Source organism: Mauremys reevesii, linkage group 6 (genome assembly GCF_016161935.1).
Source record: "Mauremys reevesii isolate NIE-2019 linkage group 6, ASM1616193v1, whole genome shotgun sequence".
NCBI lineage: Eukaryota > Metazoa > Chordata > Testudines > Geoemydidae > Mauremys > Mauremys reevesii.
The window spans coordinates 80,326,599-80,353,061 of record NC_052628.1 but is presented as its reverse complement, the minus strand read 5'-3'; the positions used below and the strand labels follow the sequence as shown (position 1 = coordinate 80,353,061).

At 37.3% G+C, this 26,463-nt stretch overlaps 1 protein-coding gene across 3 annotated transcripts in view; it reads right to left on the bottom strand.

The window, feature by feature from the left end:
- SHC3 (SHC adaptor protein 3) overlaps positions 1-26,463 on the bottom strand; it is a 116,120-nt gene that overhangs the window by 53,071 nt on the left and 36,586 nt on the right. Inside the window, exons 3-5 of one of the 3 annotated variants that reach the window (XM_039542779.1) lie at positions 20,938-21,058; positions 20,556-20,601; positions 19,512-19,965 (exon numbers count right to left, since the gene is read on the bottom strand). In XM_039542779.1, coding sequence (XP_039398713.1) covers positions 19,512-19,965; positions 20,556-20,584 — 483 coding nt within the window. In that variant the 5' untranslated portion in view covers positions 20,585-20,601; positions 20,938-21,058. Of the gene's footprint in view, positions 1-19,415; positions 19,455-19,511; positions 20,438-20,555; positions 20,602-20,937; positions 21,059-26,463 lie in introns of those variants that run through there. The other 2 variants (XM_039542777.1, XM_039542780.1) reach the window with 2 other exon arrangements.

Genomic DNA, 26,463 nt, shown 5'->3' with positions numbered 1-26,463 from the left:
CTTGTTGGGAACCTCAGAAGACTGGGCCTTCAAAGATATGTCAACAAGCCACTAGGCGGTGTTTGTCTAAAGCAGTGGTTCCCAAACTTTAACAACCTGTGAACCCCTTTCACTAAACTGTCAAGTCTCACAAACCCCCTCCTAAAAATGAATATTGCCAGGGATTTTCTCCTTTACCGGAGTATAAATTATAAAAGCAGCGATCTTGGAAATATAAAATTTGTTTTTATGACATGCTTATTGCACACTATTTATTAATTATTATTTATCATTACAGTATTTTTATTACATTATGAAAACGGCAACACTCTTACAAGCTATGACAGTGAGATCTTGGATCACTTTGATTAAGCCTGTTATAAGACAAGGCTCCTATGTTTCATCAAGGAGTATCATGTGAAACCAGCATGAAAGTATTTAAGAAGCCAACTCAAAGAGTTCCTCCTACACAAGCATTCAGGTCTTGAGCAGTCCAGGCAAACAACACAGGTTACAACAAAGCTTAAACTTGTTCTTCATAATAATTTTAAAAACAACACTAGCTGCCTATTTAATTTTAAAAACAGCAAAAAATATCCACCTCCCTTTCCATTTTTTATAAGGAGTCTTGAAGTTTAAATCTCCTCAGTAGGGTGACCAGACAGCAAGTATAAAAAATCAGGACAGGGGGTGGAAGGTAAGAGGTGCCTATGTAAGAAAAAGCCCCCAAAATCGGGACTGTCCCTATAAAATCGGGACATCTGGTCACCCTACTCCTCAGTGTGATATGCTTGCTTTGATCTGCTTAGCTCTTGGAAGTCCAGGGGCTCCGGGCTGCTGGCCCCATGGTGCCTGGAGTTCCTAGGGACAGCTCTGTCCGCCATTAGGGATTTTTTTCCCCGAGAACCCCCTGTAACATTTTGTGAACCCCAGTTTGGGAACCACTGGTCTAAAGAAACATAGTGCCAATATATCCTTTAACAGTTTTGATGGCAATAATATTGGAAATGGATTTCTAGAATTTGAAATAATTAGCAAAAAGGTGACCTGTTTTGTTATTCCTTGCAGGGTATTTTGCTCTAGTTATAAAAATAGATACCTCTTTCACTCCAGATTGAAAGAGCTTCGGGAGTACACCATTGTCTCCAGGATAAATGTGCAATTGCTTTAAGTTCTTACGTGGCCACGTCTGCTATCCTTACTTGAGTAATAACTTATTCTGGCATTAGTCCCATTTAAGTCAATGGGATGACACATGAATTAAAGCATTACTCACTGTGACATGGGAGGGGGGGAAATCAGGCCAAAGTGATTATCCCAAACTATTTAATTTATTTGAGATACATTTTTCTTGGCAGATGATCCCTCATAATATGCCTTAAAGTAGTGGCTCCTCAATTTTTCCATGCTGTGACCCTGTTATAAGAAAAGAACGTTTCAGGCCTCCCTCTCCTACCCCTCCATAGTTTTGGGATCCTACTTCCATCCAGCCAGTGTAAAAAGAGAGATTGGTCATGACTCCTAGAATGAGAACTCGTGCTTTACAGGCACTCCAGATAAAGCAGAATAGGAGAATCTCTGATCTGTTTTGTGGGAAATAATCTTTAACGGGTAAATTGTGAAGTTCTTACTTAGGCAACCTCCTACGGAAGTCAGGGTTTGTCCTCTCACTCCTCAGAGCTAAAATGTGCCTTAAAAGGCACGTCTGTGAGTTGGATGAGATATGGAGGAGCTATGCTGCAGCTGGAACCCCAGGAAGAATTCTGGCTAACTCATTCAGACTCCCTCCTGAGATTCTTAGGGAACATATGATGCAACAACACTTTGTCACACCTTAAATGGATAGTGTTCACTCCACTGCATCTGGCTACACCTCCTATGGTGAAGGAGTAGGTGGCATTGCCTCAAATTCACCCTGTCCCTTGCCACTAGACTCCGTCGTGGCTAGTACCACTGGCAGCATGGAACAATGACTCTACATCACATTCTGACTGGCCCATGCACAAGGCATAAGGGGGAGAAACTCCCTGCACTCTTCTTTACCTCCCACATTTGTGAACCCACACACAACCTGGTGCTACATTTGGAACAGAAACAAATGTCCTATAACAATTAGGAGGCATTTGTATCTGGGATGTTTTAAAGTGGGCCTGGTCCCACATTGTGAATGGACCTATTGAGACTGATTGAGTCATTTAGCATACAGCAGGTAATGATACTAGAAAGTACTGCAGGTAACAGTGGAGGTCTGAGAATAGGAAGTAAATGCAAGTGAGTAATAGCCAGACTGTTTTAGCTCAGCACTTAGAATTTAGTTTTTCTGGTGCTTTACGATGTAAATATTTGGCTTTAAATGTCCTATTTAGGTTCTAAGTGAGATGGCTATTGAAGCCTCCTCTATTTTGAGTCCAATTATGTACATATAACATTGTACATTATATAGTAACAAAAAGTATTCATGCAGTTAGATTCCTCGACTTCTAATGGTCCCCCTTCACAAAGATGCGCTGTGCCTCGTGTAAAGAAACGTATAAATTTGAAGAGAGCTGATTAGTAACAACTTCTTTTAACTTGACTTTTTTTTGTCTTCACATCAAGACTTCAGCATATTTTCTAAGGGTTCAGCCATGCATTATATTCACATTGTGCTCTGGAGGGTGATGCAGTGGGGCATCTAGTCCAGGGGAGCTCCAGGCAGAATTCCCCCTGCAACTACTGAGGTTACACGGAGAGGGAGCCGGCTGCTGCATTCCTTCAGGCAATGCAGCATACTCATGCTGCTTTGCTGTGCCCCACTTCCTCCTTGTGCACAGGGTGCCACAGACTCCACTGAGGGAAGCATAGGGACTACACTGTGACAGGCTCTTGCACAGGCTGGGGGAGATTTCTTGTGCATTCCCATTCCCTCCCTGTGCACCTCATTGAGTCATACACTCACTAATATTGTGTTCATTAATAAATGTTCACTCTGGGTGAGATAAAACCATTTATCTTGGTCTTGTTTAATAGTAAAACAAGTGCCAACAACATATATATTTACAGTATAAAAATAATAGCATGTAACACACTATAGTTGAAAAGGCAAAAAAGTACTATTTAGTGTTTCCAAACATTTGCAGTTTTTGGTAAATCTTATAGCAATATGTAATTATACACAAAAGTTCAAAAGTCAATTTCTCATTTTCTTTTTCTCATTAAGGACTATACAGAATGCATGTTCTAGCCCAGACAGAAAACTCTAAGTTAAGATTAATTGAATAGAAATGGAACAGAAAATCTGAAAACAAGTCTTTACAGTTTAACAACAAATTACTTGACCCCTTCAGCTGTGAATTTATTGTCACAAATTGCTCCAAACAAATAAAGCAATATTGCAGTACAGAACATCTACACTAGTTTAAACCGCTATTAAATATTATTGTCAATAGTTTTTCATGCCTCTAAAATGGAGAAAATGATCACAAAAATGCAGTCAGCTAACAGATGATATAGCTCTGGAAAAGGGGAACTAGTTAACTAGTTTTTTACTACTAACTAAAGCTGTACATAATACAATTACTAGCTTGTGCTAACTACAGGTAGAACAAATGTAAATGTAATCTATATGGCATATGCTTTATTAATCCTTAATTGGTGAATAACAGTCTATTGTTTGACTGCCACGTTCTATTTGAACGCCAGGATAGTTTTGCATAACTGTAATAGCAAATTGATTTAGGGGACATAGATGCATTTTCTATGGAGGAGTTCAATGCCTCCCAGAAATCACTTTTAAAAAAATCAATTGCTGCAAACATTCCATAGTGTATGTATGCTTTTTTTTTTTTTAATGGTACCTCATTACTTTCATTTGGGCTTTCCGTGAAGTCTACAATTCGGCACTTTCTCCATTTTGTTCTCTGAACTGTCTGCTTGGTTTTCTGATAATGAGGTCATTGCTAACATATTAAAATTGTTATGGAAAAGAGGTATGCTTCATAAGCTTTAGATTTAATTAGCACAGTAGAATTAGACAGCATTTTCATAATGGACTTCAGGGGAAAAAAAGAGAGATTCCAAATTTTCTTTGAATCAGTCCAAGATATTTTTTAAACTCACTTTATAAAACAGTCGATCTAGACAACAGCACTAGGAACTTTAGTATTTGTTTAATACTCAGTGTGCAAATTCTTTAAAAAAAAAACAGGGCCAGTTTTAAATTTTTCACTGCATGACTGTGAGTCACTGCATATTATTTGAGGCTGTGCTTTAAATAGCTTAAAAGCTTTTACAATTAATTTCCTGTGAACTCTTTTGAACGGAACCTTGTCTTCATATGCATTTGTTCAGGTACCATTGGGCTCTGATCCTGACTTGGATCTCTGGGCTCTACTAGAATATAAATATTCAGTAAGAATAATATCAATAATAATAGCTACTGAGTGACTATACAATGTTTTTGTCTAGATAAATCTACCTTATGGGCTAATCTACCGAATCAGCTTCTGAACAAAGAATGACAACCATTTTATCCTAACATACAAACCTTGTGTATTTAGTTGTTTAAACGATAAAAAGATTCAGCCTCCTATGACAATGCAAAAAGTTATCATAAATAAACAATAAGTTCCTTCAATTAATATATGGACTTCACACACACACACACACACACACACACACATATGATGTCATGGATCTTAAAGAAGCTTATTAAGAAAAATTTTGTGAGTAAAAGAACTATTTGTTGTCCTTCTAAAATAGACATACATATACATAAGTATCTTAATATTTGAGAGAAAGCTATCTCTTGGTATTAACAAGTGAGATATCCACTTATTAAGAAGATATCAAGATTTACTAAAACCCTAAAGAGGATCAAAGTAAGCAAATAAACTGTCATGGGAAGAGAGGGCAGGTCCTCTCATGGATCAGTAACTGGTTAAAAGATAGGAAACAAAGGGTAGGTATAAATGGTCAGTTTTCAAAATGGAGAGAGGTAAATAGCAGTATCTCCCAGGGGACTGTACTGGGATTAGTCCTATTCAACATATTCATAAATGATCTGGAATAAGGGGTAAACAAGGAGGTGGCAAAATTTGCAGATGATACAAAACTACTCAAGATAGTTAAATCCAAAGCAGACTGTGAAGAGTTACAAAGGGATCTCACAAAACTGGGTGACTGGGCAACAAAATGGCAGATTAAATTCAATGCTGATAAATGCAAAGTAATGCACATTGGAAAACATAATCCCAACTATACATATAAAATGATGGGGGTCCAAATTAGCTTTTATCACTCAAGAAAGAAATCTTGGAATCGTTGTGGATAGTTCTCTGAAAACATTCACTCAATGTGCAGCGGCAGACAAAAAAACTAACAGAATGTTGGGAATCATTAGGAAAGGGATAGATAAAACAGAAAATATCATATTGCCTCTATATAAATCTATGGTACGCCCACATCTTGAATACTGTGTGCAGATCTGATCGTCCCATCTCAAAAAAGATATATTGGACTTGGAAAAGGTACAGAAAAGGGCAACAAAAATGATTAGGGGTATGGAACAACTTCCATATGAGGACAGATTAATAAGACTGGGACTTTTCAGTTTGGAAAAGAGACGACTAAGGGGTCTATAAAATCACAACTGGTGTGGAGAAAGTAAATAAGGAAGTGTTATTTACTTCCTCTCAGAACACAAGAACTAGGGATCACCAAATGAAATTAACAGGCAGCAGGTAAAACAAACAAAAGGAAGTATTTCTTCACACAATGCACAGTCAACCTGTGGAACTCATTGCCAGGGGATTTTGTGAAGACCAAGACTATAACAGGGTTCAAAAAAGAACTAGATAAGTTCATGGAGGATAGGTCCATCAGTGGCTATTAGCCAGGATGGGCAGGGATGCAAAACCATGCTCAAAATTTCTCTGTTTTTCCATGGAATTTAGCTAATTTGTACAGTCTCTCCACTGTAGGTGGTAATTCATGTAAAACTGTGTGCACTGGAGAAAGTGAGTACCTCTTGCAAGGTACTGAGTGACTAACTCTCCCTGAAAATACAGCACACCTCACAGAACTGGGCACTGGATAATAATGGGGTAGGTACAGCACATAGTTCAATGTCAACAGGAGATGCCAGTGGCAGTTTTGTATGCTCAGTGAATAACACTTTTCATGTCTGGTAATATGGTTCATGAATAATCAGGCATAAAGGATTTAATGCAGTAGAACCTTTTCATCTACTAGGGGAAGAGGTCCCAGAAGAATTGTTGTGCAGTGATGTAGAATATTTTCACCATACATTTGAATACATTTTCCCTCATGTTGTCAGGCTGTTTACCCATTTCTTCCACACCTGGCTGTGCTCTTAACTGCTGAAATTTAAATCCTGTCCTTCATTTCTTGTATCAGCAGATGCAGACAGTGGAGAACAGACTGGTTACGGAAGTCACTACATAACACACGAGCAGAGGCATCAAGGAACAAAAGGGTTATCCAGTAAACCTCAAGAAGAACTGCAGAGACCCTTTACCAACTGGTATATATCTCTGCAACTCTAACCACAACCTCAGGTCTTTATAATGAGTTAGTGGCTTTAGATTTGTCCCCAGTGAAAAGGTCTAACACCATCTCAAAACCAACACATATAATGATAATTCAGTACCACTTAAAAGAGAGAGGCCATGGAGTCAGTTAATGGACGGAGAGTACATTTTCGTCTCATCCCTAAAGAGCAATTCCTCTAAGTCAACACTAAGGTTTCATTTCATTTCATGTTAGAGATGAAGTACTGCTAAGAAGCAAATTTCAGCTCCCAGTTCTGAAAAATTTCTAATCTTTATTAGTGTGGATAAATATATGTTCAAAATAAATTTGGTGTGAACACTTCAGAACCCGATTCTAATCTTTTTGTATTTCCTATGCTTGTGTATATGAATTAAAATCACTATCACTATAGCTCAAAAACACACATGCAGTACAAAAAATCAGTGGGTCACAATTTCACTAGCTGCCTCTATAACTGCACTCACAATTTTACATGTGCAAACTTTTGTTTGTGAATTTTTTCACCCACTTTTGCATGCAAAAAGTTAGTGTAGATTTTGACATGCACATATTGGATAGTTATAGATCTACCTATTTTATTTTGCATTTTGCATCATGCATCCAAGTTTTTCTACACAAATATCACCTGTGGAAAAACTGCACATGCAAAAAACGCTAGTGTACCAAATTTCTGATGCAATTTTCAAGTCACTCTAATTATCAGTGAGTGTGAATGTAAAAATATGCACTATGTAATACTGTAGCAGCAATGTATTGTTTATTCTTCATTAATGCATACTTAAATAAGAACTACTCTGCCACAGTTGTCAGAGTATTTTGTTGCCCATCAACCATCTCTGACAAGATACATTTTCTTAAAAGCACTGTGCAGATTAGTTCGAGAAGCTTGTGTCACGCATCAGAAATCCTTTAATATGAACATGCAAAAACTTCTGCAACCAAAACATTTTGCTACAATAGAAGATCCTAATGACATATGTTAAACCACAAATAGTGTACAATATATCTAGATTTATTTAGTAATAGTATTGCCGCAGTACAAGGCAGCCCTATTCATGGACCTGGACCCTATTGTGGTGGGCGATGTACAAAGACAAAACAAAAAGATGGAATTTGCTCTCATCTAAATTATTCTGAACATCATCAGACAATACAGTGGCAAAATGCCTGAGTCCTATCTGTGCTAAAACTTCTCCCACTTTTACTTTCAATGTAGCTTCAAAGGTCATCATGAATTTTGGATCCTGAAAGTGCCAGCATAGATGCAGCTCAAATGTAGATAGTAAATCCAACCTGTATTCATACTTCAGATGGTTTGCAAAATTCTTGTCAGTTTTCTTCATTTGGCAAAACCAAAAATTGTTAGTGTGCACACATTTTTAATGTGTTACTCATGTAGGGCACTCAAAAAGTTTAGTTCCAGATCACAACAACTTGGCTGTATACCTTGGGCCAAATTCACTGCTAGAGTAAGATGGAGTCAGGGTGGATAAAAATCAATGGTTTGGTTTTTTTTAATTAAAAAAATGGATTTTTTTGATAAAATTATTTTTGAGGAAAAAACCTATCTAAAGATAGTTTTAATTAAGATACATTATAGCTCAAAGATATCTCATCATGAAATAGGGATTATAAATTCTAATTCTACAGTATGAGACAATATATTCATGTAATGTTTAAGAAAAGTTTTGTAAATGAGTTCCAATAGTTCATGGATTAGGGACCCAATCTTATGGGATTCCAGGGGCTTCTGGATGGATTATTTAGGTTAATCTTTCTATCTACCCAATGGGACTCAGTGCTCAGTCTAGAAGATACCATCAGAGATGCTTAGTTTTACTGTTCTCCAGAGATAATATGCTTGTTAATAGCAAAAATGTTTTAAAATAAATAAATTAATATAGAGAGGTGAGAAATAACAGACCTCAACCCTATTGTCCATCTGCACATTTGTGTACACAGAGTCAATCCCTTACCTCTCTCTAAAAGTGCAAAGTTTCCAAAAGCTCAATGAAGAGAAGATTGTTGGGGGCGGAACAGATTTGGACAAGGAGAAGAAGTCTGGAGATAAATGTGAGAAGGGAGGGACAAGCAGTAGAAACAAAAAAGTGAAACTGCTTGAGCAGCATATTCCAGAAGTCTTGAGGTCTTTCGGTGTGTAGCATTCATTGATTTGTGATCTACCATATCATTCTCTCACTAGCAGGGAAAACCTATAATGGCAGCAGGCCCTAAAAGAGACCCAGTTTGTGAATATTTTAATGAAGTTTCTCTCCCTGTGGGTAAGACAGGCATGTGTGCAAAATGCAAACAGTGCAACAAAGAAATGCAAGGCCTGGTTGCCCGATTGAAACATCATGAGGAAGCTCAGGAGGAAGCTGCGTTGAAGATGATGAAAGGAACATGTCTGAACATGCAGGATCTTCAGGTTGATAAACTTTTTTATTTCATACTTCTTTCTTAAGGACTGCCTGTCTTCCTTCTGAACTATTCTTGAATTCTCATGTTTGAGCAAAAAATATAGTTGTTATTCTATGGTATTATCATTTTAGATGCAGGTGTGATAAAAAATAAATAGCTGAAATAGGCAGATCTTCCTTTTACAATTTCACCTTTAAAGTAGTACTGTCAGTGAATGCAATGAGTAATACTAAATGAGCAGTATGATAATAATAATTAAATAATTGCATTGATTTATTTTGTCAACATAAAAGATTCTGAAGACTATCCACCTTCAAGATCACCATCATTTTCTATAGTTTCAGAGTTATCTGCCGATGGTAGTGTTTCAGTCACATAATGTATGTCACATGTATATCACCACAGTATATCACCTGTAGCAAAAAGAAAAAAACATCTCTATCATCCAGAAACAAACCGTAGATAAGTTTGTGATAAGAACCAGCAGATTACAAAAAGAACTAATTGATGAAAAAATTGCTCGGTTTGTTTATGCAACAAACTCTCCTTTCTGTATGATTGAGAACCCAAACTTCATTAAGACCAGGATACAGTCCACCCAACAGAGCAGATGTCACAGGCAAAATGCTGGATAAAGTGTATGAAAGAGAAATTGAGCAGTGTGCAAAAGATCTAGAGGGTGAAATTATTAACCTGAGTCTTGATGGGTGGAGCAATGTCCACAATGATCCTGTTGTATGTGCTTGTCTGACAACAAAAGAAGGGAATGTCTTCCTTACAGAAACAATTGATACCTCAGGAAATGCACACACAGCAGAATACTTACAAGAAGTAGCAGTAAAAGCTATACAAAACTGTGAAAAAAAATTCAAATGTCTAGTATGCAGCTTGGTCACAGACAATGCTGCAAATGTATCCAAGATGAGAAGATATTTAGAAGAGAGTGAAGAGAGTCCCAAGCTAATAACATACGGTTGCAGTGCTCATTTGATGTACCTCCTAGCCAAAGACTTCAGTGTTCCATAAATAAAGGCTAATGTTGTTGAAATTGCAAAATACTTCCGTAACAACCACGTTGCAGCAGCTGCTCTGAAAAAAGTGGGAGGAACCAAGCTAACTCTCCCACAAGATGTGCGATGGAACTCAGTGGTGGACTGTTTTGAGCACTATATCAAGAACTGGCCTAATATGATGACCGTTTGTGAACAAAATCGTGAAAAAATAGACGGCACTGTCACAGCCAAAGTTCTCAACATTGGGCTTAAGAGAAATGTTGAACACATGCTTAGTACCTGGAAGCCTATTTCTGTAGCCTTGAACACAATGCAGGGAAATTGCTGTTTTATTGCTGATGCTGTTGAAATTTGGAAGGAACTGAGTGAGATCTTAAAAAGAGAAATATGCAATGACAGAGTTAAATTACAAGCATTAAAAAAACAAATGGGACAAGCACTATCTCCAGCTCATTTTCTTGCAAATATTCTCAATACTCGGTACCAGGGTCAAACCTTAACTGCTGAAGAAGAGGAGCTGGCTATGACATGGACATCCAGCAATCATCCCTCCATAATGCCAACTATAATAAACTTCAGAGCTAAGGATGAACCAGAATGTATTTCCCAGATTTGATTTAAAATGAAAAACACCATTCAAGAAATATATGTTTGCTGATGATGTTTTAAAGAAAGTCACACCAGTGAATTGGTGGAAGTCACTTAAGCACTTCGATTCAGAGACTGTTGAAATGATAATCTCACTTTTAACAGCAGTAGCTTCTTCTGCCCGTGTAGAAAGAATATTTTCTTCCTTTGGACTAATTCATTCCAAATTGAGAGATTGTTTGGGACCTGAAAAAGCAGGAAAGCTTGTTTTTCTTTTTCAGATTATGAACAAACAGGAAAATGAAGGTGAAGATGACTGAGTTAGCTGCAGAAACCAATATTTTAAGTTTCTCATGTTGACTTGGCTGACATAGTCGATTTAATTTTTGTGTTTTTTTAAAAAGATTTCATTTAACTATTTTAGTTAAAAACAATTTTAACAAAAACAAACATGATATAAAAAACTTGAATGTTTAACTAAATTCAAAAATTTATATGATTGTTTTGTTAAAATATTATGTTTGCTGTTGAAGAAAAAAATTCAGAATACATAACGTTGTTGTTTTAGTTAAATAAAACAATTTAAATGTCTGTTTGGTGATGTTCTCCTCCTAATACAGCATGGCAAGAAAATCCTCCAAATATTAATGATTAACCTGTTTAATTGGAGATAGTTCACCTCCCCACTTATGATTTCATAAGTATATGCTTCAATTACCTTCGGTAAATGAAATACCAACGATCATTCATTTTCTGATATAGCTGTAAAACTAATCTGAAAAGTTTTCAAAATAAATCACTTAAAAATGTATAGTGTGTACCTTCTAAAAATGAAACCTACATCTATCTCTGAGTTGGGAAGAATATGTATTAAGGTTATAACAACCAACAAGCATGCAATTTTATGTAGATATCCATGATTAAATCGAGTCTTTCTGACTAGTGATTTAAATCATGATTTAAATCAATTTGATTTCAATCAAATCCACCCTGGCTGGGATGAATTTGCCTTCTTGTCTTTTTCGATGTGTTAGAACTAGTCACCAGCTCTTACACCAACATCAGTCTGATATGCTAACAATCAAGTGCTTTCAGTACACATAAGCACACGCACGCACACACACAGAGATGTGCAAATAAAATTGATCTTAACATGAATTAAATAAATTAAAATAAATAACAGTTAGGAGAAGTTATCTATCCTGGGCCAAAACCTAATTCAGATTTCAGTCAAATACTAGAAGTATTTAGCTTTTCCTTGTCTGCCAAGAGAATATCTTTGGGCCTGAGTCTCATTTACAATAAAACCACTCTACTCTGCGCTGGCAGCATAAGAAAACTTAGAGAGCACTGTGGCCTAATGGCTAGAGCACTGTCAATTAAATCTTGGAAGACCTGGGTTCTGGTACTCAACACAACATCAAGCTGTCACTGTTTTAACAACTACATTGTATAGTACTTGCAACACAATTCTTCATTTAATAACTTTTTTTGGAAGGAGGCTCACAGACATGCAGTTTAATTGTCTGATCTTTTCTCCTGACTTCTGCTTACATTTTAGATAGTATTAAGTTAAAATGGCTGATGTCTTATTTTAGTATAAAACATGGCATCTGCCCTCAGTATGAGTCATTCGGGTTTCTGAGGAGGTGAAGAGAAAAGGATCTATTTAAAATGCTTGGACTACAATATCTGTGCTGCTTAACAGGTTCCTGTGCGAGTCAACAAAAAGAGTTTTGCTTTTTACAATTACCTCATTGTGGTGATATGGTGTCGGAGATAGTGAAGATGTTACACTTTACAAACAATAAAGGCATTTCTTGGTCTATAATTCTGTACTAACAAATAAAAGGGTAATAAAAGCAGATCAGCATCGAGATACATGCAGCATGCATACTATACAGTATACGGCATTTAGAAGTCCTTCAGGGAACAGACAGGATTTATTTTCTTTTTTGTTCTTGTTTTTCTTACATTAAATTATACAAATCCAGGAAGTATTTCCCAGATTTGATTTAAAATTAAAAACAAACAAAAAAACCTAACTTCTGTGCAAGTATAAATGTAATGGTGTCGAGGGGAAGAGATTTTTAATGATTTTCTTATCATCTCTTACATGATCATCTTTGGATCTGCTCCTTGTCTTTCACTGCCCTTTATCTTAATGTATCTTGTTCGCTGTGCAGGTAGCGATCTTTAAATCTTTACACTGATTTCACTATATACATTTCAGTGCTGGCTGGGATTCTTAAAGCAGGCTGATGAAGTTAGGCACCTAACTCCCATTGACTCCTAATTCCTTTAGGCCCCTTATAAAGAAAGCAAACTTTCCAAATAGTTAGTCAGATATTAAGCCATAGCAAAATGACACATGCAATGTGGTTATACTGGGCCAGATCAGACCTTCACCCCACAGAATGAATGGAATCTACACTAGATCTGGCTGGAATGGGTGGAGGTAGGAGCAGTGCCAACCTACTCTCCTTCAAACCTCTGAAATTCATTCCCTGGTAGCATCATGCAGTTGATTCTCCATGGACAGGATAGGCTGTGTCAGTTTTGAAAAAAGGGAAGCATTGGGGAGATATCAGCACTGTGTTATACCATCTTCTGGCAAACCTGTAGCGTTTCCACTGGAAATGTCAGCAGGATTTAACACTGACATTTTCAGCATTAGCTTCCACTCTATGCCTTAAAATGGAGTGAGAATAGGGTATGGTAGTCTGCCAATCGAAGTAGGCTCCTCAATGGGGTATGTTGCCAGGGGACAAGGGCATGGATCCTTGAGTAGTACTGAGGAAAGTAAGGGACACTGCATGAAAGCCCCAAGGTCCATATCCCTAAAGATCTTGGTTCATCCATATAAGGACTGTGCCTCTTTTAATCTTTAGTAACAGATATTTAAATAACCTGCACAGAATTGCTCTTGTGATTGTGATGTTATCTGAATGTAGCAAAAGTAATCAAAAATCTAATTTCCAAAGGGAAAAAAAAGGGCATCTGGGTGCAGATTTGCCACCTAAACTAGTTAGTTTTATTTGGATAGTTTATATTGTAAATAATCAGCAGGATTTCATACTGACCTTTCTTTAAACATATATAAATGAGACTTCACTAATCAAATAAATATTAACACCATCTGATAAAAGAATCATAAATATGAAGAAACATGCTGAAACTTCTACTGCATTTTGTGAATCTAGAGAAGATCAAAAGTTCTCACTGGGGGCCTGATCCTGCATTAATGAAGTCGATGCTTTTGACCTAAATGGCTGCTAGCAAAGGTCCCTAGTGAGTAATAATATCTGATTGATGGAATAAAAACAACATTACCATTATGGACTATCATCGGAATTTCTGTCCATACTCAGTGGCCATTTTTCCATTGACTTCAATAATCTGTATATCAGGTCCATAGACACTAGATCAGAACCAATAAGCTCAATGGGAATTTGGACTGAGCAAGAAATACAGGATTTACTTAACTGTAGACAGTCTTACCATTCAAGCAAAACTGAAGGCTACAGATTGACCACAAAAGGGTTGTAGAATATTAGAAAAATTAATCTTTGAGATCAAAGTAGATCTTTTTTAATTCTGCCTTATCCCCTACCCAAGTTTTTTAATTCAGAAAACAAAACAAAACAGAGTTGCCACCTTTCTGATGTTTTTCGTAAAGCTCCAGCACCTGGAGTCATGTGATTACATTTTTCTTTAAATGAAAGCTGAGATTCTCACGTAAGTTTCTAGTTCTCATGGTTTTGAGAAAAACTTGAAAACATGAACCCTAAAGACCAGGGTTTCTCAAACAGGGGTCACCGCTTGTGCAGGGAAAGCCCCTGGCGGGCTGGGCTGGGGTGTTTATCTGCCCCGTCCTATGGGAGCCGCGATCGGCTGGACCTGCGGACGGGGCAGGTAAACACACCGGCCTGGCCCACTAGGGGCTTTCCCTGCACAAGCGGTGACCCCTGTTTGAGAAACCCCGCTAAAGACTCAAAAAGACAAAGACAAAAAGAACTCAAAATATATTTTAATTTCATGATTTTGAAGCCAATCTCATTATTTTTATTTTTTTATTTTATTTTATTTTTATTTTTTTTGAGTTCTGGCTCATGATTTTTCAAAGCTTAGGGGGAGGCAATAGTGGAATTTAAATGTAACAAATTCACCTTCATCCCTGTTATTATCATAAGGATAAATTTAAAACTTGGCCTGTAAACATGCACACAACCCCCACATTTTGATTTGCAAATTGGATATTTGGGAATTGTATGCTTAATTACTTGAATTACATGTACAAATACCTATTGAATACACAAATACCCACATTTGGCATGTGATAATTTAGAGGCTGCCACTGAAAACTGGATCTATAGTTAACATGCTTAGTACCAGGTACTCTGAATTTAGTACAGGTGCATCGTGATGGACGTAAGGAGCAATGAAAAGCTGACCAAAAAAACCCACCCCACACAATACTGTTATAAAGAAGGAAAACAAATTTAGCATCAGCCAAATGCAGCAGGCTGCAACAAACGAAACCAAACCAAAAAGTCGTGTTTCAATTTTACTACTCTACACATAAAACTAAGGGCTAGATTGTGACTTTGATTATATGCCCCTGCAAGGCTGTAAGGGAGAGTAAGACTACCCCTTCCCTCGCTGCCTAAGCTTCCTAAGAGTAGGTGGGCAAAGACTCACCAGAACAACTAAACGGGTACAGAAGTTGTTATCTGCTGCTGGTGTAGGCCAGTAGCAAATTATTGTCCACTATAGCATAGGGGAAGAAGAGGGGGAACTGTTCCTTACAAGTGTAGCCCTTAAGTACAACGCCTCCCATGGAAATGAAATGAGTGGTTCAGTTTACACGTCAATCCCTTTTCAGAGCTGTACTTAAAGGTCTGATTTAGTCCCAAAAGATGGAAACAATTTCCTAAATTCAACAACTGCCTGCAGAATGCTGTTAAAATCTCGTATAACCTGCTTGTGGTCTGACATGGATCCTCCAATAAGATCTAAATGGATGATGACGCATAAGCATTACCTCTCCTCTAAACACATACACATAGTTTTAAGTTTACATATGAGAGTAGTCATGTTGATTTCACTACGACCACGCCTGTAAGTAGAGTTAAGCATGTGTGTAATAGCGTGCATAGGATTGGGACCTAAATTTGGTTACATTCTCAAATTGCTACACAAAAAAGTATTCACCTGTTTCCATATCAGTTTTAAAATTTTTCTCCCACTCAAGACTGCAGTGTGAGTGTGGTGACCAAATTTATTAGATATCATTGCCAATTAGGCATTGCACTTATGTATTTTTGCAATATGATTTAAATGTTTTATCATTCAAATTTTGTTTGTGGTTTCATGTTCTGATCCCTTATATCTGGAACTCTTGTCCCTTGATCTGAAAGACTGATCATATATTTGCTTGGTTTTTTTTAAAGACCTGGTTTACATAGTGCTTTTTCTATGGTTTATCCACATTAACTGGCTTGATTTTATGCCTATTAAAGCACTTTTGGGTGCACTGCATGAAATGTTTTGAATATAAGAATGGATTATATTGCAATATTATAGCATTTTTTGTTTTGTTTTTACTTTAAAACTGCTGAAGGCCACTATTTTAATCTCATCGGTACTTATTACAAGACTAAACCACAGGTTATCTAAAGGCTAACATCTATTTACTTCCTATCAAGATTGTTGACTGTGTTGTCAGTTAAATCTACAAATAAATAAAACATCTATGCCATTATCACAGTTAAGATAATCAGTAGACTTCTATAATTTGAAACAAATGAGTTTCATTGAAACACTTAACTGCTGTTAGTTGTTAGATTATGCAGTTTTACACTGTTTTATTACATGGATTTATTTTTCTAACAACATGAACATTTATAATCACTCTATATTAAACGTAGGCTCTATAACAGAAACCATTGAGATCTTCAAGGACATCCATTACTACAAGCCATTTTCTCTTTCATTTTTTTCATTAATTCACAAATTGTCAAATTGTTCACCAGTGGTGTAAGTAGAATACCAGAACCCTTCAGTATTTTGTCTCCATACATGTCTGATGTCAAGAAAATGAACTAAAAAGTCAAATATATTTTGAACTATAATTTGTTACGCAACCTTTTCACTGTGTTTGTGATGAAATTTTAATATAAAATATCCATAATCCACATGAAATTCACAGGAAAAACAGATTATAGATAGCACCTGTAGTTTTAGGTCCAAAAAAATTCCACCGCAACAAAAGATCCTGTGCAATATAAATCCTACCCATTTTTAAATATTGCATTTACGTTGTCCATCTCAAAATGGACAATGTGCACAAGCTTAAAAAACTGGGATAGCAATAAAGCCTGGCAAAAAAAAATGGCCACTGTCATCACTGAGGAAAATATCTGCCCATTTCTCTTTTGCAAATAATATATTGTTTATAATTGTGGACTTAAAAAAAAGCAAATCGAGGAAAGGGCATATATTTTATATTGCATATAATACACACATACAGTTCCAGTCAACATAGAAATATTGCTCATTGTTCTTGGAGATGTTCCAACATGGTTTACATCAAACTGTCCACTGGTGACATTTTGCCCTCCTCCTTGAATAATTTCCACATTTCTGATGTGAGTTAATGAAAAATACTAACCCTATGCCAATACACACATACAATGATAAAAGCTTTACTGGTTAACAGCAAATCTAATTTTTGTTTCATTTAACTAATGGCATATGGAATGCTCAGCAAGGCATATGGTACTAATTAAACACTGTACAAGTCCCCCAGATATTCAATATAGCCATGAGGTACCCAAAGACTGTTTCCCTTCAATGTACATTATCTATGTATTGATTTGATGTTTTGAATGCACAAAAGCCCTGGGAACTAACAGTGTTTAATGATGTGGGAACTGCACTTCTGTTCTTATCTATGTGAATGCCGCAGTTGCTGAGGAAAAAAATTCAGAGAGACTTAATGAACAGGCAAATTATTAACTAACTATGATGGGTTTTAATTTCATTCACACATTATCCTTTGTTTTTTATACTATTTTTAAACTTTCTTTTGACATTTACAATACATTTTTATCTATGAGTGAGTATTCCAGACAGCAAAAAGTTTAAGATCTCATCATCCTATTTTTAATAGAAATGCTAATCATCATAACGTTATACATTTTGATTACATATAAAACACAACTGATATATAGGCTGTTTAATGCTGAAGCTATCTTTTTAAAATATCCCAACATACTGGTTAAAGCATGTGACCCTAGCTGCATAGAGAGAAATCTTTGCATTGTTCCAACATTAAATATTGGTTAGTTTTTGAGAATTCACTTTTATTTTAAAAAAATCATTTATTTCATCTCTTTTCAATCAAACTCAAACTTTTCAGTTTCTTCTAGCATGCTTGTGGTCAATCAATCTACATATTAGCTCAAGAAAATAAGTTGTATTTGTTCTGCTTCATAATTATCACTTTTGATTGTACTTGTAACAGTGAATTCCAAAAGCCAGTAACTGCATGTTTCTGATGATATCTTAAGCAGAAAACAAATGGATTAAGTTTCATGAGCTAAGATGAGGACAGTATATGACCTTTTGTTAACCAGAATATTGTCATACAAGAGAACAACAGAGACCCGCTACTTTAACATCCAACATCCAGGTGTCAATTTTACCAAGAGACTTCTTGCAGAGTACCAGAAAAGCATTGTGCATTCAGAAAGGTGATACTAATTCATTTTCCCTTATGTTGCATGGTAAGTTTGAGACTGACAAAGAATTACAGTACTTTTTAAAAAGGGTTTTGAACTGTACCTCTTGTTAAACCTATCATCAATCAAAAAGCTATTTCTCAAAACTCCAATTGTTAAAAAAGTGCTCTGTTTTATTTAACATTGCTTACCTCACATTATTCTAAATTCAATGTAGCTTTAACTCATTTAAAACATTGTGGATTAAACTTTATGCTGTAATTTTTTTACACGCTGAATAAACTGAGATAAAAATAGATCTACATTCTGCTTAATACTGTTGCATAGTAATTTAACTCTTAAGCATCAGAGCTGTTACATATGTAAGAATTTGTGATTTAAGAGGGAATTTTGAACAGTATAATTATTTTTATACCTACTATATGCTATGTTTGAAAACATCAACTGGAATCTTCCATGACAGAGATGCTGCATGCACCCCCTTCTTACCAAAGGTACCATCCTTTTTACTGTACATTTTAAATGCTTTCAAAAATACAACAGTATCAGCCTGGACATTTATGGTTCACTGCTCTGGACACAAAGCATAAACTGAAAAGAGAAATAACGTTTAGGGTAGCCAAATCCTTGTTATGTAAAACGAGTCTGCATTTTGCCTGCACTACTGAGATAAATATTCTTATTTATGGAATGAGACAAAAACGGTAATCTGTGGTTTTCTCACCATGAGATTGTAAATACAACTTCACTCAAAAATGCACACTTTTCTTTGAAGTAATTTGTAGTTTGAAATATGGTGCATGATAAACAGGTCTCACGCAAAGGTGTTTCTCCTTCTTCCTGTATTACAGATTGCACCAGACATATTGAAAATCTATGTGTCAGAGACATACACAATATACCAGATAAAACCAAAAACCTGAATTAAGAAAAACACTGAATGTAAGAAAATCAGCTTTTTATCTTGAGAAAAAAATTTCTACATAGCTGTAAAACATGCTAACAGATAGAGCCAATGTGCCTGTTTCCTCTTCTATAATATAACAAATTAACACTGCTTTCTAATCCTGCCTTTCTACATTTACATTCCATGCATTCCACAGAAAAAAGAACATACAAATAGAGATCCTTTCAGCTTCACTAGTCTGTCATCAAAACCTGCCGAGAAATTTTCATTGATTAAAAGAAGAGAATGGAAGGAAAGCAGACCAACCTTCACAATGTACGTCACACCAGGTCCCAGGATCTTCTCATTCGAGTGCAGCCACCCTCGGGAGGGTTTATTGACAAAGCTGCTACTTTGATTCCAGTCTTCACCTCCCAGGTGCATTTCCTCTGACCGTGTTTTTTTTCCTGTACTCATCTTGCTCATGTCCTGCTGAGAACACGGAGTGGCAGAGACAAGGTTACATGTGTTTTCTGAAGCCCCTGCTGCTGAGCTAGAAGCACTCGAGCTTCCCTGCAATTTGGAGACAGCAAGCTCCTTCACTGCAGAGGAGAGATTTTTGATACCCAAAAGGCTGCCTGTGTTGGAGAGTTTCAAGTGGGACACCTTATGGATGAGGGTACAAAAGGTGGTGGGTCCATCTTCGTGGTCTTTGCGGAGAACTTCAGGCGAGACCAGGTATGAAGGTGCTGTTGAGGTCGTAGCAACTGCTGAGACTTTGCTGTTCATGGACAAATTGTGAATAAGATCATCAACTGATGTCACTGAATCATTCCTGAAGCGGTTATACTTGGTACGCTGAAGCATGCCCTTCTATCTGGTTTCCTGCATATGTTCTGGCAAATCTGATGCCAATGCAGGAGATGCCTGTGCTAACATAGCAGGCGATTCATAATAATGAGGACAGAGAGTAAATTTTGGCTTAAAAAGAATAAAGAGTATAAGGAAGTGCAAAAAAAATTTTAAATAAATTTATGGTTCCACGTTAAGGTTGGGTGAAGTAACAGTTTTCTATGACAGAGATCCCAGTCCTGCTTAGAGCTGCCAAGTCGCTCACAGCAAAAGCATGACTCACACAAATGAGAAGGACCCTTTTCAACAAAAGGCTCAGTGAACACTGCAAATCACTTCCTGTAGCAAAAAAAAAAAAAAATCCACCCACTTACAGCACACTAGCACCAATCAATTCTCAAATTTCCTTTTCCTGTCTTCTCAAACAGATATTTCCTTCCAATCTTTATTTTTTCCCCTTTTCGTTACCAAACACAAATACCTCTAAATATCTGTATTAACTTAAAAAAAATACTCCACTCTATTCTTCTGTTAAAACGTTCTTCCATATCACATATTCGTCAATCTGTTTAAAAAAAATAAAAAGGTCACAGTTAGGTATCAGATATTATAACAATGCTTCAACATATACAAACAAAATAGAATTCAGATATCGTGAAGGCTTTCAGAAAATCCTGACATACAACAGCATTAAAAAAAATTGGGTGGACATACTACACTAAAGAATATACTCATTTTCTTTCACAAAAGCAGCCTAACAGCCTTAACAAATACCTTTGTGCCAATGCCATTTCTCACAAAAACTGTTACATCACAGTTTTTATACAGAAACAAATCCTTCTGCCCTATATTATTCAAGAGCAAGCTTTTTCTGTTTTTAATGCAGTGTTACATGAAGTACCTGGGTCTGAAGAAAAAGAAAATTCTGATGTACGGCAGGCTTACGAAATATGCCTTCATTCAATACTGATCTTCACTTTAAAGCAAAAACTGTAAAATGGATCTTCAGTACAGGCTTAGCTCTGAAAAATTAAGAAATACCAGAGGAATATTCAAAAGTCCTTATAGCAGCATACTGATGCCCTGCAGTAAAGAATATAAAATGCACTAGCTCTTGTGAAGCATAAATGCCAGTCAAAAACACCTAGGAGGAATAAGAAAATAGGTATAAATACTGAAATTTACATCTCCTTTCCCTTTTATTGTAAAAATCCAAAATGTACAGTATAATGAAAATACAATTCAGATTATAAACCATATGGCTCTTTTTTGTCAGTTGGTCTGCTTTGCAAATTATGGATTTTGGACATTATACTGCACTGTAAGAAAGCAAATTCAGACAAAAGAAGTTTAACGGTTCAAGTGCTCTTAAAAGAATCAGTATAGCTACAGCATATTTTTGAAGGAATTATCTTGAGGGATTCCCTTCCTTCCCCCAGGAATAAGGCTGCAGTACATGAAGTACAAATACACGAAAACAGCTTTAAATACAGGTATTTAATTAGCATAATTTATGACACATTAAGTTAAGTCAGCACCTCTTATCCCAGCAGTAATGAATAATGGAAATGTCCTATTCAGTGTAAAAACAGATTTCTAGTGATCTGCGGAATAGCCTTTCATCACCACACTGCAAACCTGCTACAGTATCCACACAGCATTCATTTTTCTCTCCATCCTGCTAGCATAGCAACAGCAAATATACACATCATAGATTATTTCTACTGTTCTCTAATGCACAGAAAACCCTGTCATTTCCAAATGGCTCTCTTCATTAGAAGCAGATAAAAAAAAAACCCTGCAAAATGTGAATGAAATTCTGTGTATGTGAATGAAAGGACTGGCTAGCATACCAACATTTCTGTGAATGAAGCAAGGCCTTGCAGCCTCTGCCAGGCAATCCCTTGGGTGCTAACCATCCCAGCCAATAAGAAACAGCTTGGATGACTCATTCAACAAAGGCTTGCTAAATAGTGGAAGATTCCATTTCAAACACAGGCGGGATCTTTCATACAACAACCTGAGAAAAAAAGCCTGCTTACAATGATCTAAAGATGACTAACACAATTGTTTTGCAGTAAAGATATTTCACAACTAAATGTAAAGGATTTTTATTAGGAAGGGGGTGTTAGCAAAACTGTTTTCTTGAACATGTATTTCATCCCAAGACATTCATTCAGCTGTTTCTTTTACATCAAGAACAGCAACATGAATGTGCACATTTTGTTTGATTTTTTTGATTGCTACAAATGTACATTGTCAGATTCCAATTTTTACAGGTTTGCCTTCAGAGATCCTCTGGTTCGTATTAGCCTTTTGAAAAAAGATGGCGCTAAATATTTAACCCTTTGGCAAACTGGGTATTTTAAAATAGTGTCATCTGTAGTCCAGTGAAAGAGCGAGGCAGAGGAAAGGGTAGAGAGTGAGAGCTTATGGACTTTTAATGCACTGACTGCAGATCCTTTTCTGAAACTGACCTAGAGGGTTTGAAAATGCTACCAAAGCAACTAATGAAGACCTAGCTCTTTTGAAAATCTGGTCCTGAGTGCTGCACTGAGAGCTGCTGAGTGCTGAATACTTAATAGTCTGGCCCTTATTTCAGTGTTGAATGGGAGCTGAGCCCTTTTGAAAATCTGGCCTCAATTGTAAGTAGTGAGCACTTGAAAATCTGGCCCCACATAGCTCCTGGGACTGATAATTGTATAAATCTTTCAACCACACAATTGGTTCAAATCCAGTTCAGGTGAATAGTCATCAAAAGTCACTCCTGAAGGATGGTCTATTCTCATTTACACTAAGGCACCTGTATACTGCCCTGGCCATGCTATAAAGAGGCCTTCAAGTGAGCATAAATTACAATTAAAATTAAGGTAAGACCACTTTACAAAGCAGTGTAATGGAATCTTATTGTAAATGAGACTAAAGCCTTAATAATTGTTTAATGGTTTAACTGATTTAAACTATTCTCTCTCCAGGAAGCAGTAATCTGTTACCCTCATCTTCATAACCTGCCACATTTTATGGAGTGCCAGGTGTGATAATTTACATATGCCCACAAACATCAGTTTTGTGTGGCTTTAGTGCCAGTGAAAGGTGTTGGATTGAGAGTACATTTCCCTTACAGGGCTCCCTGACAGTGGGTGGCAGGACCTTATTCCTTGCACCCCTCAAAAGGAGGAGGCAAGGACTTGGCGGGAACCAGAAGCAGCCTGGGGGAAACTCGAGGTAACCTAAGGAGAGTGAGGAGGTGCAGATGTTGGGCAGAAGGGAACCTGGGGGTCGGGGAGTGGCTGCTAAGGGATGGCATTAGGCTCTTTAGCTCAGGTCCTCTCTATTAGTTACTATCCCTCTTCTGTCTCCCCTGCTATTCCCATTTACCTCTGCTCCACACAAGGGCTTCTGCTCCTCACTTAGCTCCCACCAGTGGCAGTAGCTCCTGCCCCACCTTCCTTCCTCTTAATAACCCTTGTCCCTCCTTTCCCCCGAGTAACTTCTCACCTCCCATGCTGGGGCACTGGCAAGGCTCCACCTGGTTGAGAACCGGCAGAAAAAGTGAGGAACAGACAAGAAAGATACATCTGGCTGCCTGCTCTTCGGGCACCACAGTGTCCCCTTGCTTCAACCAGGATAAATTACAGCCCTGGCTCTTCTGCATACTCACAGCACAACTGAATGGTGATGTTCAATGTATAAGTGAGTGTCACACAAGATGCATGACATTTGGTATGTCTGCATACTCTGACATGTTAACTGGTTTCTTATTCACCTTTGAATCCATTTCTAAATTGCCCTCCTAGTTTCCAGAACTCTCCAGGGATGTGCTCCAACTCACTTTTGTGTCAGTGAGCTACTCTCTGATGTGAATCATACCTGATATCAGTGGCGACACATGGAGGAGCATGGGCCCTAAATTTGCTGCTTGGCTTGTACTGAGCATGCTCAGTAACACTGCTGAAGCCAGCTGCCCTCCCTCTGCTCCCGCCCATCGGCAGGCACAGATCATCTCTGTCTGATAAACAAACAGCAATGAATAATTTAATTTGTGTGTGTATAAAAATCAGGATAATAGAATATCAGGGTTGGAAGGGACCTCAGGAGGTCATCTAGAATGTCTGATATTTCTGACTGAATAAACATGGGAACCACTTGGGGTGAGAACATAATTAATATTCAAAAAACACTCTTCACAAAGAGTGAATGTTTGTGCAAAAACCACACAGAAGGAGAGGGTCTTCTGGATAGATGACAATATATAGAATCAAAAGAACTCTGAAAGTAAATATTGATATGCTCATTTGACCCCAAAAAACAAACTGGGAGACTAACTTTCTCCACTAAAATTACACTTATTCCCCCTTTAATTCTTCCATCTTCTTAGGCAAAGTATTCTACTTCTCCTTTATGGAATCACGCACCTACAACCCCAGACAACTCTTCACATGTTTGACTCTCCCTTCATGCCCTACTCACATATTATTCCAGCCTCCCCTTCTGCAAAGGGTCTTGCTGATTTCTTAAAGAAAAAATTAATATGATCCAGCATGACCTCTCCCTCCACTTTTCCCCTTCTATCCTTTCCCCTAGTACATGCCCTTCCTTCTCTCCTTTTACTGACTAAGAATTCCGATCCACTATTTTCCTCCACCCCCTCTTTCTGCCCAGGTGGCCCCATCCCCTCTCATCTTCTAACCTCCCTTACCCCTGCTATCACCCAATCTTTTACTTTTCTCCTCAATCTCTCGTGATGTTGGGAACTGTACCTTAAAGTGGTTTAGCTTACCAGGCAGGAAGTCTCTGGGAGTGCACTACAGAAGCCCACATTCTGCAATGCAGAGGCAGTTGGGAAACTGCATCACAGAATAAAGAGGTTCTCTTTCAAGCACCTTAGTCCCAATGTGATTACTGAACACCACATGCTATTGGGAGTAAACAGAAATTAAAGAAAAAAAACTTGAGTGGGAAAAAAACATATGGGAGATTTTTTTTAATCTGAGGGCAAAAAGAAAAGTGAAACTATAGAAGAGTTTCTTACTGATTTATGGATTAATAACCAATCTTGAATTTTTTGTGGGGGGAAGGGGCTACCTGAGTGCATGATAAGTAGTCTGGCAGAATTCCAATTTCATTTGGAATTGGGGTCAGATAATTATTTAATGACAGTAGACATTAGGATTCAAAAAAGTTAAAGCTGTGTAAAAGTTAAAAACAAATTATCAACATCATATGTCAAAATATTCAAAGAAAATAGCCTTAAATCAAATTCTAATAACTCCTCAAGCAGCCTTTTTTCTTACTTTGCTTATCTGTAAAATTCAATTATTACCTACAAAAATATTTTTTTCATCAGTTTGTGTGTGGATGGTGAAATCAACATTTACCAATAAAAATCTAACCCTTGCAAGCCTAATGATAAGAGACTGGATTTTGATTGGAATCCTCAAAACCTCAGAGAGGTCTACGGGGAGACCCAGAGTTAAACCTTGACAAGGCAATTAGAATTTGCCAACCAATGGAATTCACTCAGTCCAGAATGAAACTTATGGAGAGTGGACAGTGCTCTGACCAAAAACCCAGTGGCATGCCAGGACAATTTTAGTAAGGCATGCAACAATTCGCTTGCATGTCTTAGGTGATCCAAAATGGTGTCCTCCAAGCAGCCTGACACCATTTTTTTGTACAGAATGGCACCATGCATGGGAGTCTGACAGAATCATCCCCTGGGCCAGATCCAGCCAATGGGCCAATGCATAAGCCACTTATTATCATTGCCAAAAGGGGCCTAACAAACACCTCTCTGAGAATATAGATATTCTTTCAGTCACAAATTTATGATTTGCAAATTGAATGCAAACCTGGTGGAGATTTGGTGGCTGCAGACACACACTGTAAAACATTTGACAAAAGAGCAGTGGAGGAATGTTCAGAGTTAGACAGTGAACATATGAATTTGATTTAACAGAACTGTCCACTCAAACAAAATGTTGACTGTGATTGCAACAGTTCAGGATGAGACCATTCAGAAAGGGAGTAAGGCCATTAGCACAGAGTAGGTGGAACAGCATGTTCTCAGTCCTTTCACCAACTCAAGGGGGAGCTCTCAACCTTAGATGGGATTTTGTTTAGACACCAGATGGTGAGCCCTAAAGGTTAAGACGAAACATGTTAAAGAGGATAAATAGATGCCACTGAAGACAGAAAATCTACAAGAAGGACTAGTGATGTTTTATACTGGCCTCAGATGAACAGCACCCTTGAGGAAATTATTAAGGCTTATTACATATACCAAAAATACGGGCCAAGTCAATCAAAAGAGACTATGTTAATGGTATAGGAAAAATTGGCCCTGTGGAGCAAATTGGGTGTAGATTTGTTTATGTTGTTTGGAAAAAAATATGTACTCATTCTAGACTAATATTCTTACTTTCCT